We start from the raw sequence: 16,442 nt of genomic DNA on the forward strand, positions 1-16,442 counted from the left end.
CCTGAACTTCTCTCAATTGATTCAACAACCCCCCCCCCCCCCAGCACAAGACAGCCACAACAAAAACCTTTTATGCATTTTCAAGGTATTTAATCCTGCATCCTTTCCTGCTGAAAGGGAAACTAGATAGAACTAGAATCTGCATGTAGCTCTGAGACGTTTGCAATATATTTAAAAACCCTCAAATTGAAATGATAAAGAGATCAGATTCCTTTTTTTCTTTAGTACAGTTTATTGTTTTGAAATCCTGAGTAGTCTTACATACAGAATTAGAGTGGATTTGTTTTTAAGCTTGGCTTCCACTTTAACTGGGCCATGCCAAGTATCCTCTTCAGACTAACACAGATGATTTTTTTTATGCAGGTACTTCTACAATTTCAAAATAGTCATTAGGTAGAACCACATAGCCTTTTCCTGCCAATATGTTTTTTTCTTTCTGAAACTGAATAATCTCTTGCAGTTTTTCAATTTGTCTTTCCTGACGCCTGCATCGCTGTTGTGCTGTCTTAAGCTTCTTCCGCAGCTTTTCAACTTGTTCCTCCAGTTGCAGGATTCTTTTTCGCTGATGAACTGTATCCTCTACAGTATAGTTGTGATCACAGAAAACAGCAAGATTGCTAGGGGACTGGAGAGGAGGCATCAATAGTCCAATTTTTGGACTTGCAAGTTTCACATCTATTTGAGATAAAGGAAATGAAGGATTTGGAGGCCGTGGTAATACAGGAGGTGGTGGTAGTGACAAATCTTCTGGCTGTTCTGTAAATTCTTCAAACTAAAATAGCAAGATAAGAGTACATATTGTAGTTGAGAATGATATAAACAGATTAGTTGCAGCCTCCAGTACAACGTAAACAAGCAGGAGAAAACTTAGTAAGAGAAACCTCAAAGTCCATATTTGCAAAACTAACAAACAGATCTGGACTCATTTTGCCTGGATTCTAAACTGGAGATGTTTAAGAAGCCTGGTTTTCAGAGCTCTCAAACTCAAGGCTGACTTCAAAAGCAATAGTGATATCTGGGCTCTTCGGTTTCCGATTACTTTGAGAACGCTTAGGCCAAACACATATACAAGTAGTTAACAAGCTTTTAATCACCACCATACATGATAAGGGCTAGCTGTAAGAACTCAGGCTGCAGTTTCATAGGATTGGGGGGGGGGGAAGCAAGCCATTGCCATCCTACTTCCCTTTGTCTCTCCTTTTAGCTGTATATCACCAATACTTACTTTGTATTCCTGTGAGTCAATTCAATTCACCATCTCAGCAAAAAAATAATCCAGAAAAAAATCATTAATTTCCTGTTGAGTTAGAATAAGAATCACTTCAATAAGGAGGCTGATAAACTGGCAAAGAGGTGAACATAGCAAGACACACCACTTCAAAAGCATATACCTTTTAACTATTTGTCAGAAAGCAGCAAGGGCTGGCTGCTCCCTAAGGGACAGGGAGCTGGGCACAATCACACAGCCAGCAGGGCAGAGGTCTCATCAGCCAGGTGAAATCAGGCAGGGAAATAAGACTGTAAGGAGTATAATTACCCCAGAATGTCTTTGTTCAAGGTCCCTCCCCAGAGGCACCCAGCTCGAGCTGTTACTTTGCTGTACCGTCATTTAAAGAAATAATCAATCAATTTCGCTGCTAGACATAGGTGAGACTCTGCTCCTCAGAAACCTAGGGTCAAACTGTTTCCATAACAGAGCAAATGATCTAAAGCATCAAAAAAAAATCTGAGAATGTCTACTCAAAGAAAATAGTTCCTTTTCTGTTCTCTCCTACTAGTAAAGTCTAGACAACCTCCCCCCCAAAAAATTCACCAACCCTTCCTAAAAAGAAATTAATTTCACATTCTAATATTACTTTTTTCTGTTTCTAGTATTTTAGAGAAAGTTTCTTTAGACTAAAACAAGAAAAATACAGATTTCTTCTGAAAAAATAAATCTAGTTCTCCATAATGTTTCTATGATTTATTTGAACAGACTACAATTAAATTACATTATAAAAAAATTCCCACCCAGATCTCAGCACTTTTCTGTGTAGCACTGAATTGTTACTGTACTGCATAAAGAACAAGCACAACTGGAATGTACAGAGAAAGAAAAAGCATAAGTAAAGCTCTTCTGCCAAATAACCACTTCCAAAACTATGTATCTATAAAAATAAGATAAAGGCAATGCCCCAAAAAAATGTTCAAGTCTCATTAAATAACCATCAGTGTCTCAAGTTTGCACCAGCACAAGAAATATAAAGCTTGCAGTCTAGAAAAGCATTTTCATATGACTGAATCTGAAACATATTTCTTCCTACTTCAGAATTACAATAGAATAATTCTCCTCCAAGGCTTGATTTTAAAACTGAAGCCATTCATGTGCTTTACTTACAAAAGCATTCACATATTCGTCTTAACTCTCAGCTGCAAATTAAAGCACTAATGAAAGACAGTATTTTTAAAAAATTCTTTATCAATAAAAGAAAAAATCCATTGCTATGTTATGTTTTAAATATATATACGTATACACACACCTTTAAAAAGGTGTATGCTTCTGGGTTTTTTTTCAAGCTTTGAAAAGCTTATCCATAGCTATATACTTCAGTAAGGTGTATGAGGAAATATTACTCCCCCTCCTCCTGGGAAAATAAAAGTTCAATCTTTTTGTAAACAAGAATTATTTTAGGTCTGTAATAATTTCAGAATGTAAAGTACTTTGCTTACAAACAACACAATCCACAGAGACCCTTACTTTTAAATGTAGCAATTTGACTTGAAGTTGGCTTTAAACGTTAAATGCTCAATATAAAAATGTATTTGTACTTAGTGCAACATAAATATACCTTATAACATGTTTAATAGCCAGTTTGTGGAACCTTCTTCTCCAGACTAATAAATAAAAAGTGATCTTAAGTCTAAGATACTCAGCATATCAATCCGTCAGTAATCTCTCCTAGCCCTCTGGACTATGCCTTCCCTCCTGCACACCCTCCTTTATTGCTTTCCCCACAATAAAGACAAAAATTGTCCCTCTCCCTCCCCAAAATGCAGCCCAGTGGTGCTGCAAGACAGCTCCTCCAGAGGAAACGCTGTAGGTCTCTCCTGCTCCCAGCACAAGTCTGCATCCCTTGAGAGTGCAATGATGATAAAGGACAGATACAGGAGTTTTCACCAGTGCTTTCAGCTCAGCTTCCCTGCTGGGATCCACTGTGTGAGGGGGTCTGTGTGGAGGGCAGGCAGATGAGAAGTGATCAAAGCAGGAGCCAAGGGCCTCTCCTAATCACAGCCTCTCCGGTAACAGCCAAGCGCTCCCGGGCCACCCCTCCACGGTAGGGTATCTCTCTTCCGCGCTGCCCCCACGCAAGGCTGCGGGGTCTCCTCGGTTCGTCACTATAGTATGACCTCTCAGCAGGTGCTGGTCTCCGATGCAGTGGCTGCCTCAGATGGCATGTCACGGGGCTGCACAACAGCAGTGGGGCTAGCAGCATTAATGTGGCAGCCAGATGAAAGGTGGCTGTGGACACGTCCCTGGAGCTGCGTGACCTGCGCGCGAAGGAGGTTGGCTGTGGCTGCCAGCTCGGCATTTTGTCCTTTAAGCACCTTCACCTTTTCCTCCAGGCGGGCAATGCGCTCTAGCTTCCGCCGACGGCACTTGGAGGCCGCAATCCGGTTCCTCAGCCGCTTCCGCTCTGCCTTCAGCCGCTCCTGGCTCTCTGTGTCCAGCGGCGACAGCACCGGCGTGCTGCTCCCACCATCACCACCCACGGCCGGCTGCACATCGGGCACAGTTTGCGGCTCCTCCAAGGGCCGCGTGGTGCCTGGCACTGGCGGCAGTGGCCTGTTCCCCAGCCCTGCAGCTCTAAAGGCCAAGCCTGGAGGCACTGCCGTGGCGGGGTACGATCTGCTGGAGGGGCTGAGTGGCCTGGCTGTGTTGAAGCTGCTCAGGGTGCTGTAGACTGCCTGCGTGTCACCGGCAGGCTCCGGATGGGAAGGGCAGCAGGGCCCTGGTGGAGAGAGCGGCGGAGCAGCCAGGAGCCGGTTCTGTTTGTGCAGGTCAGCTAGGGCCTTCACGAAGCCGTCAGCAAAGCCTTCCTGCTCCTGCGTCACTGGCTGCCGGTAGAGGAAAGGCCCTCCGGCTGCAGCAGATAGGAGCACGCTGGTCCCTGGCGTGGGCGCTGTTGGGCCCGGACTGTCAGGTCCTAAGCCCGAGCTGCTGTGGATGAGCAGCTGTTCCAGATCGGCAGCTGGAGACAGTTTCAGCAGCGGTAGCTCTACCGTCGACCCCAAAGGGGCCTCCGGGCCCTCCCGGGCGCTCGCTCCTCCTCCTTCCCCACCGCCCACTCCAGAGCCCGGTAGCGGGGCGGCAGCAGCAGCAGCAGCAGCAGCAGGGGCCGGCGGGAGGAGGTGCAGCGCCACCTCACTGCTCCGGGTACTGCCGGGCGGCCGCTGGGAAAAGGGCCCCGGGAGCGGTGAGGAGGCGGCCGCCACCAGGTCCCGCTTCTTTGCGGTACCGAGCAGTTTCTGCTCTGCCGTTGATCCGAGGCCGCCAGCAGTGCTGAAGCCCGGCAACGGCACAAAGTCAGACAGCAACTCCAGCCCTTCCTCGGGGTAAAATGGGGCCTCCATCTTCACGGCCGCTCGCCCGTTCCGCCCGCTGCTCATCCTGCCCCCCTTGCCAGCCTGCTGAGGGAGGGTAGTCAGTGGGTGTCCCCGTTCTCTCGGCGGAGCGAAAGGAAGTAGAGGGCACGCGCGAGAGTGCCTTCCCCCGTTGGGCCGGTGCCAGACGAGAAGAGCTGGGGCTAGGCGGGGGTGTCCTCCTCCTTCGGCTGCGTGCTCGCACGGAGTGTAGGCTCCCCGTATCCACCTTAGCCCGGCACCCAGGGCAAAGCACCCCACGACCGCATCCGCAGCAGCACAACGCTCTGGATCTCTGCTGTAGAGAACAAGGGGGCCAGGCTCACCCCTCACGCACAGCGCTGTATCCTCGCAGCCAGCTCTCTCCGCTGCCGCCCAGGACCCACCGTCTTCGGTTCACAGCATTGATTGAGCCTCCTACTGGTGAGATGGATGTCGAACGCCCCGCCCCGTCGGCCTCTCGCCAGCGGTGGCCGCCTCCCTGTAGCTAGTGTGGGCGCACCCCTACTCTGGGGCGCGGCTCTTTTCCCCCCAGAGCTCCAGGCAGTGGGGAGAGGAGAGAGAGAGCAGGGTCGAGTTGCGGGGGCAGCGAGCACACAGAGCAGCAGTCCAGCATGATCCAACTATGGACCACTGCCCAGCCTCGAACTTTCCCCTGTACCTACGGGTTCAGGTACCTGCAGCAAAAAAAAGAGTCACTTAATGGGATTCCTTGATGCAGCTCCGTTCATGGCAGTTTTCAAACCCGTTGCCTTAGTCTTGGGAGAAGGGGTCATTTTTCTTTTCCTGTGTTTGTACAGAACAATCAGTAATACTCAATAATCAGCCCATTAGTCTGGTGTTAATTACCTTTTTGCAAATTGCTGTGCAGCAAGGAAATACTAAGCTTGCATAATGAGAGTCAAAAAGTATCAGTATGTGACATATCCATATGCTCACATTGCTCACCATAATTCAGGTAACTTCCCTATGGTGCTTTAGAAAGGCAATACTGGGAAGGTGGGCAATGAAAAGTGCTGCTGCAAACCTTTGCCTCCCAAATTCACTGCACAGCTAAGGTGTAGGAAACTTGCCAAGTGCCTTGCTTGAATCAACGGGTATTCCATATACACTGATTCATGGGTGCTTTAGTATGCATCCTGCAACAGAAAATTAAAGAATATTATGTGTGTCTAAGACTGTAGGGATATGTTTGTGCATTGGATTTTTGTTCTGTAATGAAACAATGCAGGTTAATGCAGAGATCAAGGCTTAATGCTTCTGAAAAGCCCAACTAAGAATTAGATCCAATTGAGAATTTTAGTGGGGAAACATTTTTCCATCACTAAATGCTGATTTGTTGAAACAAAAGTTGTTCATAAGAAAGGTGGATCTGATGTGTCTTGAAAAAATATAAAAATGATTTGAAATAGCTGAAGTGTCTTTTTCAACATTTTTACATGTAAAAGTTCTGTTTTTCAAGCTTGCTTTTTTTTTTTTTACTTTTCATCTTTATTTGTGACAATTTCCTTCCCTTCCCCTCAATCTCTGAAATTCTTATGGGATGAGAAAATTGTTTCCCACCCAGTATATTCAAAATTCCCTGTTTCAGGGGATATTTATGCGATCCTGACAGTTGGTGAAAGCTCTTTCTAGTCCACTCCCTTCATCTTGCTGACTCAATAAACTTCAGGCCTTAGTGGCTAATTCACAAATTTATCAGTTCTCCTCATCACTGTATCATTCACCAGTGTCCCCTCCCTTACCTTTGACTCCTCAGCAATCTACTGATGCTTTCTTCGAAGACATGTCCTCCCTGTACATCAAGACCAAGTGCCTATTCTCCCAGGGTCTAAGAATGCTGCTCAGCTCTACTGCACCCCCATTGCTTGTATGTGGCTATGCTGCTGTGCCTCCACTGTTCCCAGGTCTGTTCCAAAACCAGAAGGAAGGGGGAGATAGAGGGAGACGGGGACCCTTCTGTCAAGCCAGGAAGGAGTTCTCTCCAGGCAGATGTTTCCCATGACAGTTAGTATCAGGTAGGAGAACAGCTCTTAAATGGCTGTAAGAGCCGAAGAGTCTGTGGAAGGATTGCTGTCTAGAAAGCCAGAAGCAGAGGGGGTAAGATTCCAGTGATAAGAAAGCCTTCAGTTAAAAGCCAAAAAATGAGCCATTAGGCATGAATATGAGAGGAGTAAAGAACTTTCACAATGAGGAAGGTGGTGCTAGGAAAAAGAACTTGGTTTTGTTTCCTTGACTTTTGGCTGACTTAGCAGCAGTGGGTAAGATAGCTGAACATAGCAGAGCTCCTGCTGTTGCTAGCAATACTCAGCCAACACTACTATATCCTTCACCTGAAAACAGTTAATGTGAGTGGCTTTGTGGAAGTATCACTGCAGCTTCTTGCTCTATGGACTTTTCCTGTCATACTCCTGAACTAGCAAATGACAGTGGTTCGGTATCTTCTCTGCAGCCAGCTCATATTTCTCCTTGCCTGTCAGTTTGGATGGTCTATACACAGGGGAAAGGCAGAGAGGGGTGTCTGGGCAGAGAAGCAACAGTCTTAAGCTCAAATCAGAGCAGCTTTCCCTCTTCTTCCCTTTATGAAGCAGGCACAGAGAGGACAGGCAGAGTGGGAAAGTGATATCTTGGGTAGGGAATGAGAAAAGGTTTTGTTGGGGAGCTGATTTGGATCTGAGGTCATTGTCAGAGAAACCGTAGACAGTACAATACTGGATAAGAATCTGGTTAGTAAATAAGGGGTCTTGAGAATGGGGCTGGGGGGCACTGTGAAAGAGGATCCTTGCAGAGGGGGGCATTTGAAGGGGATAGAGATACTTCACAGAAACCTGGGGGAGGTGAGAAGAAGGAATAAGTATAGAGGGAATCTGGAAGAGGACAACATATCTCATGAGAAAATCCCTAAGCCCTACAGGACAGAGCCAGGGAAGAGGGCAGGTAGGGACAAGAGTGGACTGTAGGGACAAGAGAGACGAGAACTAAAAAGAGGTACAAGAAGGTGTGAGGAGAGTGGAGGCAAGGAGATTGGTAGGATCTGATTGAGAGGTATTTAGAAGAAGGAGAGAGAAAAAATGTCTGGAAGTCCTCAAGAGACAAAGGGGAACTATTGGAGGAACTGAGAGAGGAAAAAGGAGATCCTAAAAGGAGCAAAGTGAGGCCAATTATAGACATAAGGTTCTGATGAACTTTGAGGGAAGAGGGGTATCTGAAGAGACAGTTACCTGAATGGCCATAGAGGGGTAGCTAGAGATTTCTAAGGCGGTAGAAAGCCTGGTGATTTGGGAGAAAGGGGCTGCAGAGTTTCTCAAATAAAGGAATACAGAATTAGAAGTTTGGAGAACTTGGATGAAGGGAGGAAATGGTATCCTTCTGAGGAGGGAAGATTTTGTGAGAGAAAGATGGACACATTAGGGAACAAGAGGGCTGTGGGGGTTGAAGAGAAAGGGAGATTATGAAGGATGTGAGAGGAAAAAGAGGGGTCTGGGGGAAGAAGAAAGATGTGTCAAACTTGCCTCCCCTAAAAAATGTTGGCTGTTGCTGTTCTTGAGAGTGTTCCTGTACAAACCAATAACCTTTTGCAGAACTGCTGTCCCGAGGTTTGAAATGATAACCAGGCTATAGTAGTCTGTCTTAGGAAGCAGAGGCATCAGGCCACATTACTTGTGTCTTAAAAGACCTGCAACTGTGGGAATTGATCCTGTTCTGCAAGATGCTTTTGTTTACTACATTTTTCTGGCAGAGAATAAAAATATGATCACAGAGAGATAAGAGCTCAATTCAGTTACTTCCTGCAGTAGGTGATGCTAAAGTTAGGTCTCTGCCATTCATCTAAGAGAAGCTCATTGGTCATTGACATAGGACAGCTCTTCTATACACTGATCTAATGCAGAGTGGGAGTGTGGATCTACAAAATGGAAAAATGCAGAAGCCACCTCAAATTAAGTTTACTTTCAAAAATGTATGATCTGTCTTATCTAGTTTATTATCTAGATTATGTGCCTGAGAGTCAAACTTTGGTGAACAAAATTAATTTAGATTTTTCATATCCTTAATGTAATTGTGTGTTATGGCATTTCAGTCTTACAAAGGTGGGGGTTTGTAAGCTTACAAGCTCACAAAGGCAAATTCCTGCTCTTGTGAAAACCAAGACTTGCAAAACTGACTGAATTCCTACTAGCCGTGCCTGAGATGGAGGGAGCATCGTATCAACGAGGTCTAGGGCAATGTCATGGTGGAAAAGCCCATTCATAATCCCTTGATGGCTCTTGGTATGTTTCAGCTCTCCTAGTAACCTCTGGCTAGCAGACACTGCTGTAAGGTGGGAGAAAGCTTCTTTCCCTAGCTGTGCAGCTTTTTGTGGGAATGAAATTTCTATAGTAGAATTTCCCATTCTCAGCCCTCAGCTCCAGCACCTATTGCTGCTGCTGCTGCTGCTGCTGCTCACAGTGGTTCAAAAGTGATGTTGTTGCCCAAGTGGTCTAAGCAACCCTTTCAGGCTCCCCTCTGCTACAGGAGCAGGGGCACTGGGGCTCTGCAGACTTGAGGGAGTAATGGCAGCAATTTCCTCCCTCGATCCCATATGTAAAGGTTTCCTTTCTGGACACAAAGAGCAAAATCACGCTGCAAAAATCCGCTGGCTTTGTGTCCCTAGCTCTTACGTGGACAGGGGATAGCGCAATTCCTGCTCAGAGCGACGACCGAGCTCCAACTCCCGTGACTGGCTTAGCGGGATCAACACAAAAGGGCTGAGGTGTTCCGTTAGGGCAGATATGCAAATGAAGGAAAGGAAGAACCTGCATCACGGAAGGGGCGGAGTGATGAAAACTCGCGTCGCGTTCCAAAGCTGTGACCTTATTGGTGGTCTAGTCAGAAAGGCTCTGCCTCTACTCGGAGAACGGCCAATCAGTGAGCGTGGTGCGGTGTTATCACGAGAGTTGGGCTGAAGCTGGTACCTCCATTTTGGAGTTGGGAGAGGTTGTCTTGTTTATATCACTCTTGAAGGGGCCCGGGGGGTCTGCTTTGGGCAGTGAATCAGCAGTTTCTGTGACTTCGTATTCTTGGCGATTCAGTGCGGGGGCCGTCGGAGGAGAGACAGGTGTAGGGGGGGAGGATGGTGCAGTCGTGTTCTGCCTATCGCTGCCGGAACCGATATGATAAAGAGAAGCCCATCTCCTTCCACAAGTGAGTGTCGGCGAGCGCGCGCGCTCTGTGAAAGCGAGAGCGCGCGTTCGAGGGCAGGGGGGTGGTTAAGAAATGTCAACCGAGTGCGTGCAAAGTGGGTGGGGCACATATTAGGGAGAAGGGCGTGTGTGTGCGCGCGCGCGCGCTGAGGAGGGGTTGTGTGGGTGTGGTGGGAACTGAATTGACTGCGTGAGTAGCGTATTGCGGGGGAGAGGCTTAGTAGGTATAAGCTCTGCACGCTGAGGATGTGCTTGGCGCCTTACTGAGACTTTTAGCTGGACTGCTCTTCGCCTGTGATATGGTTGGCACTGTGCATCTCCCCCGAAGAGAAGTAGTCTTTCCTAGCTTTTCTGTGTGTGCTACTATAGAGCCTTAGTGAACCACTTTTCCCTGCAGCACTACTTCTTGTGTGTTCGGTGCTGTGCAAATCCCCCATGAAAAGTACTGTCTCCCTCCTCGAAGTCTGTTTTGTCCTTTCTGCCTGGTGCTATACAATCTGTGTGTTGGGAAACAGCTGCCTTTCTTGTCCCAGTTGTTACTAGTCAAGGCTGCCACTGCCTAGCCTTGTTTCTTGTGGGCTCTTGTGAGCATGTCTGAGCCCTAAGTTTCAGGAGTTTCCTGTGAATATGCTATTGAAAACTTTGCTTTCTAAGCTCGTGTCACTGATGCTTTCTCTTGGAAAAGCTTAGTGACAGCACAAATTTCTTTGGATATTACAAAAACCTGCCTTTTTCAGAGAACCAGAAGAGCTGGCCTGTGCGTTTGTATTATACTATGGTATTTGTGTTCACACAAGGGACTGGGTTTTGTACATTAGTTAGCAAGAGGAAAAAACTAAGTAATGGTGCAGTAAGTCATAATATTAAAGGTATTTTGTGTGTGCTTAACTACAATACTAAACCATGTTAAAAAACTTCTAAGGAAAGTGGAAAGTATATTTTATTTATAGGTTTCCTCTCACAAGACCTGATCTTTGCAAGAAATGGGAAGCTGCTCTTAAAAGGAAAAACTTCAAGCCAACCAAGTATAGCAGTATTTGTTCAGAACACTTTACTCCTGATTGCTTTAAAAGAGAATGCAACAACAAACTCCTGAAAGAAAATGCTGTGCCCACGATATTCTGCTATACTGAGCCTAATGAAAAGGTAAACTTGAAGTCCTCTTGGTCTGAGACACTTGAATGTATATAAGTTGCCTGTATATTTGTATTGCAGGGCTTGAAGGAGAGGAGGAGAAGAGGTAGATCATAGGTATATCATCTGAACATATGTGCTGAGAAGCACTTGGAGAGCTGTGGAAGAGGTATGAGGTAGCCAAGCAAGTTCATCAGCTGTTCTCAGGAGTGTTTTCAGAGGAACTGAAAGGTTGGTTGCCTGACGCTCCAGAGAACACGAATGCATCCCTACAATGTTTTAATGTTCTTCTATTTGACCTGTTCTTCTGTGTGTATACACACAAAATATGGAAGTGTAACTTTTGTTAAAAACCTTGTGCTGAAATATATGTAAGAACAACAAGGTAAGTAGTTGTTTGCTATGTAGTTTAAATACATTCAGCTGTATTTCTAATGTATTCAGAGTGTCCTTAAGTAGCCTTCAGTAACATTTACAAACTGCATTTTATTCTCTCAGGCTGACTGGTAGCTACTACTGACATTCAAGGTCTTATGTATCTTAGCTCTGACATTTAACTGTCATCTCTGAAGGACTCTAGCCAGGACTGTGGCCTCTGGTTTAACAGAGGTAGGCTAAGATGCAAATAGAAAGGCAACATAGTAGTTATACGTGCTGTCTCTCTGTCCTTAAACCACCTCTGTCTTGTCTGTAACAGTAACCTTGTGTCCCCATGACAGACCAGTCTTTTACTGTCTCCAAACATCTGATGATGTTCCCCTGTGAGAAGTATTCCCTTTACTGTGCTACTAAGCAATTTACCATAAGAGGACAATGGGTTATTAATTCTTCCTTCTTGACATAATAACCACAAGGTGAGAATTAAGAAGATGGATTCATAGCTTCTATAAAAGATGTACAGTAATAAGTCTTTTTCCCTCCCTTTGCAGTAGGGGAAGAGGCAAAAGAAAGAATGGGGATTATAGATTTGGGGAATGACAGAAAGCAATGGGGTAGAGTGCATAGAGGAAAACTGAGGTTCTTCCTTGATTGGTTTTTGGTTTTATATGTAACATTGGAAATGATGCAATAATAAAGACGGAATGTAACTGGAAAATGAAAGGCAGCCAATGAGCGAGAGAGAGAGAAGAATAAAGGTACAAGATATGTAAGGAAAGAGATAATTTCTAGGTAAATACAGTTTTTTTTTCTTTTTGATTATATTTCCCCAATAGCTCTACCAAGTGCATTTTTTATGTCACTTTAAATAATTTTGTGACCAATCTTTCCAGTCTAAAAGCTGGATGGGGGTATAGGGTCATCTATGAAAACTGGATTGGTACATCAGGATCAGTAGCAAGCCACACTCCCCCACTTCACTACTATGTCTTGATCTACTAAAACACAGAAGGGTGCCTCTTAATTATGGAGAAGGATTTAATGATATACATCCCTGTCTCACAGCAGTTCTTGGTGAACTGCCACATAACTTCAAGGAATTAATTACTACCATCTATCATTATTAAATGTTGCTGTTTTTTGGGGGTGAGTTCAGATTGACTTTTGAAATATGAGTTTTCTCAAATCTTCTACCATTATTAATTTCAAATTACTTCTTGCAGCTTTTCCTTTTAGGATCTTAGGAGAACCACTTACTGGCTGTAAGAAATTGATTCATGATGTGTCAGTGATATAAGCAATCTGCTCTCTGTTATCTGTTGCAATAACTAGACCTTTATAAAGAAATCGTGCTATATGAGCTGGAAGTAGATGTCTTTGTGTGAGGCCAGCTGTCTGGCAACTATCAGATTTTTGCATGCGTTCCCAGCAAGGATAAATTTCTCTCTGCTAATCATGCTCTTGTCTTATAATCTTCCTTTTAGAGGAGTTTGAGGGTGATAGCTAATATAGTCAAAATGTTTAGAATCTTCAAATGTGAGTCTACAGTTACTATAGTTGAGAGACATGACTGGTTGTCTGTTTTTGTACTCTTAATTAATGATACTTGGGCACTTACGAAACTTTTAATCAATGCAGAGAGCAACTGAATAGTCGGTTTTGCTTTTGGTGAAGTATTGTAGTCTGTGCAGGACTAATATCTTGACCCTCAATTTAAAGTAAGATATTAGGTTGCTTACATAGTATGTCTCATCAACTGATGGATAACTTAAGGATGTTTTTAATGTCTCAGGAGCTGCTGACAATCCTCAGATTCTGTAACTGAGTAACCAACACTGAGAATTTCCTATACTTTTATGGGTAATAATAATAGTAGAGATAGCAAAAGAAGTGTTTCTGAATGACCTATGTTCCTTTGAGGCAAAAAGGATCTAAATTTCTTCTCTGACCATTGCTTGCCTGATTCAAAACAGCATAGATCTCCCACCATACAAGTGCTCTGAACCTATTTAGGGGTAGCATGATAAAGGCTGCAGTTTCACATGCAGCTGATCTGGTTTAGTATTTTGCTGCTGTCCAAGGGGCGGGGGGGGACTGCAGGGGCTGGCTTCTCCTTTCCCCATCCCATTTGCCAGCTGTGCAGTCCTCTTTCCCTCTCCTTCCTTGTACCAGTTTCAGTGTTGGTCATACCTCCTGCTGAGCTGCTTTAACTTATTAAAATGACAAAAGCTTTTTTGGGGGGAGGGAGGGAGTCTATGGCTCTCTGTCATTTTAGTGACTTCTATTTACCCTTTGCTGAGACAACTTAAGAGCTGGCAGAAGCATGTGGCTGGGAGTGGGGGTAAAAAAGTAGAGCTGTATCTTCCCTTTTTGGCATTGGCAAGCTGTTTACATTGACTCACCATGTCTCTTTAAACTGAACGCTTAGGCTGTAGTTTCAAAACAGTGAGGCTATCAGGGCCCTGATTGCACTAATAAGCCTTAATGGCCCTGACCAGCTTCACCTGGGGCCTCCTCCCACACCCTCTGCCTGTGGGTCCAGGAGCCCCATTTGTGAATGCTTTTGTAAGTAAAGCACATGAATGGCTTCAGTTTTAAAATCAAGCCTTGGAGGAGAATTATTCTATTGTAATTCTGAAGTAGGAAGAAATATGTTTCAGATTCAGTCATATGAAAATGCTTTTCTAGACTGCAAGCTTTATATTTCTTGTGCTGGTGCAAACTTGAGACACTGATGGTTATTTAATGAGACTTGAACATTTTTTTGGGGCATTGCCTTTATCTTATTTTTATAGATACATAGTTTTGGAAGTGGTTATTTGGCAGAAGAGCTTTACTTATGCTTTTTCTTTCTCTGTACATTCCAGTTGTGCTTGTTCTTTATGCAGTACAGTAACAATTCAGTGCTACACAGAAAAGTGCTGAGATCTGGGTGGGAATTTTTTTATAATGTAATTTAATTGTAGTCTGTTCAAATAAATCATAGAAACATTATGGAGAACTAGATTTATTTTTTCAGAAGAAATCTGTATTTTTCTTGTTTTAGTCTAAAGAAACTTTCTCTAAAATACTAGAAACAGAAAAAAGTAATATTAGAATGTGAAATTAATTTCTTTTTAGGAAGGGTTGGTGAATTTTTTGGGGGGGAGGTTGTCTAGACTTTACTAGTAGGAGAGAACAGAAAAGGAACTATTTTCTTTGAGTAGACATTCTCAGATTTTTTTTTGATGCTTTAGATCATTTGCTCTGTTATGGAAACAGTTTGACCCTAGGTTTCTGAGGAGCAGAGTCTCACCTATGTCTAGCAGCGAAATTGATTGATTATTTCTTTAAATGACGGTACAGCAAAGTAACAGCTCGAGCTGGGTGCCTCTGGGGAGGGACCTTGAACAAAGACATTCTGGGGTAATTATACTCCTTACAGTCTTATTTCCCTGCCTGATTTCACCTGGCTGATGAGACCTCTGCCCTGCTGGCTGTGTGATTGTGCCCAGCTCCCTGTCCCTTAGGGAGCAGCCAGCCCTTGCTGCTTTCTGACAAATAGTTAAAAGGTATATGCTTTTGAAGTGGTGTGTCTTGCTATGTTCACCTCTTTGCCAGTTTATCAGCCTCCTTATTGAAGTGATTCTTATTCTAACTCAACAGGAAATTAATGATTTTTTTCTGGATTATTTTTTTGCTGAGATGGTGAATTGAATTGACTCACAGGAATACAAAGTAAGTATTGGTGATATACAGCTAAAAGGAGAGACAAAGGGAAGTAGGATGGCAATGGCTTGCTTCCCCCCCCCCCAATCCTATGAAACTGCAGCCTGAGTTCTTACAGCTAGCCCTTATCATGTATGGTGGTGATTAAAAGCTTGTTAACTACTTGTATATGTGTTTGGCCTAAGCGTTCTCAAAGTAATCGGAAACCGAAGAGCCCAGATATCACTATTGCTTTTGAAGTCAGCCTTGAGTTTGAGAGCTCTGAAAACCAGGCTTCTTAAACATCTCCAGTTTAGAATCCAGGCAAAATGAGTCCAGATCTGTTTGTTAGTTTTGCAAATATGGACTTTGAGGTTTCTCTTACTAAGTTTTCTCCTGCTTGTTTACGTTGTACTGGAGGCTGCAACTAATCTGTTTATATCATTCTCAACTACAATATGTACTCTTATCTTGCTATTTTAGTTTGAAGAATTTACAGAACAGCCAGAAGATTTGTCACTACCACCACCTCCTGTATTACCACGGCCTCCAAATCCTTCATTTCCTTTATCTCAAATAGATGTGAAACTTGCAAGTCCAAAAATTGGACTATTGATGCCTCCTCTCCAGTCCCCTAGCAATCTTGCTGTTTTCTGTGATCACAACTATACTGTAGAGGATACAGTTCATCAGCGAAAAAGAATCCTGCAACTGGAGGAACAAGTTGAAAAGCTGCGGAAGAAGCTTAAGACAGCACAACAGCGATGCAGGCGTCAGGAAAGACAAATTGAAAAACTGCAAGAGATTATTCAGTTTCAGAAAGAAAAAAACATATTGGCAGGAAAAGGCTATGTGGTTCTACCTAATGACTATTTTGAAATTGTAGAAGTACCTGCATAAAAAAAATCATCTGTGTTAGTCTGAAGAGGATACTTGGCATGGCCCAGTTAAAGTGGAAGCCAAGCTTAAAAACAAATCCACTCTAATTCTGTATGTAAGACTACTCAGGATTTCAAAACAATAAACTGTACTAAAGAAAAAAAGGAATCTGATCTCTTTATCATTTCAATTTGAGGGTTTTTAAATATATTGCAAACGTCTCAGAGCTACATGCAGATTCTAGTTCTATCTAGTTTCCCTTTCAGCAGGAAAGGATGCAGGATTAAATACCTTGAAAATGCATAAAAGGTTTTTGTTGTGGCTGTCTTGTGCTGGGGGGGGGGGGGGGGGGTTGTTGAATCAATTGAGAGAAGTTCAGGTTGTTGTATGCTCAGGGCAAAGCTTTGCCAAGGCATTTAACTGGTATTTGGCTCAGCAGGTCCCCTTGAAGTAATTGCAGCAGGAGTAGAATTAGGCCAAAACAGTCTTTGTCTGAAAATGCCGCTGTGTACAGGCGAGACAATATTTAAGACTAGGCGAGACAATATTTAAGACTAGGCGAAC

General features: G+C 44.1%; 2 protein-coding genes across 2 annotated transcripts; one reads left to right on the forward strand and one right to left on the reverse strand.

Moving 5' to 3' along the window:
• Positions 1-225: 225 nt before the first annotated feature.
• LOC138064170 (transcription factor JunD-like) lies at positions 226-5,028 on the reverse strand. The gene has a single exon (XM_068925650.1). It carries the CDS (start codon positions 4,645-4,647, stop codon positions 3,391-3,393), a length of 1,257 nt encoding a protein of 418 aa, XP_068781751.1. The 5' UTR covers positions 4,648-5,028; the 3' UTR covers positions 226-3,390.
• Positions 5,029-9,541: 4,513 nt separating this feature from the next.
• Positions 9,542-16,029, forward strand: LOC104139554 (THAP domain-containing protein 1). Its single transcript, XM_068925651.1, has 3 exons — positions 9,542-9,801; positions 10,751-10,946; positions 15,483-16,029. The coding sequence occupies exons 1-3, from the start codon at positions 9,731-9,733 to the stop codon at positions 15,897-15,899; spliced, it is 684 nt and encodes a 227-aa protein (XP_068781752.1). The 5' UTR covers positions 9,542-9,730; the 3' UTR covers positions 15,900-16,029.
• The last annotated feature ends 413 nt before the right edge of the window (positions 16,030-16,442 follow it).

Source organism: Struthio camelus, chromosome W (genome assembly GCF_040807025.1).
Source record: "Struthio camelus isolate bStrCam1 chromosome W, bStrCam1.hap1, whole genome shotgun sequence".
In the NCBI taxonomy this organism is placed as follows: Eukaryota; Metazoa; Chordata; class Aves; order Struthioniformes; family Struthionidae; genus Struthio; species Struthio camelus.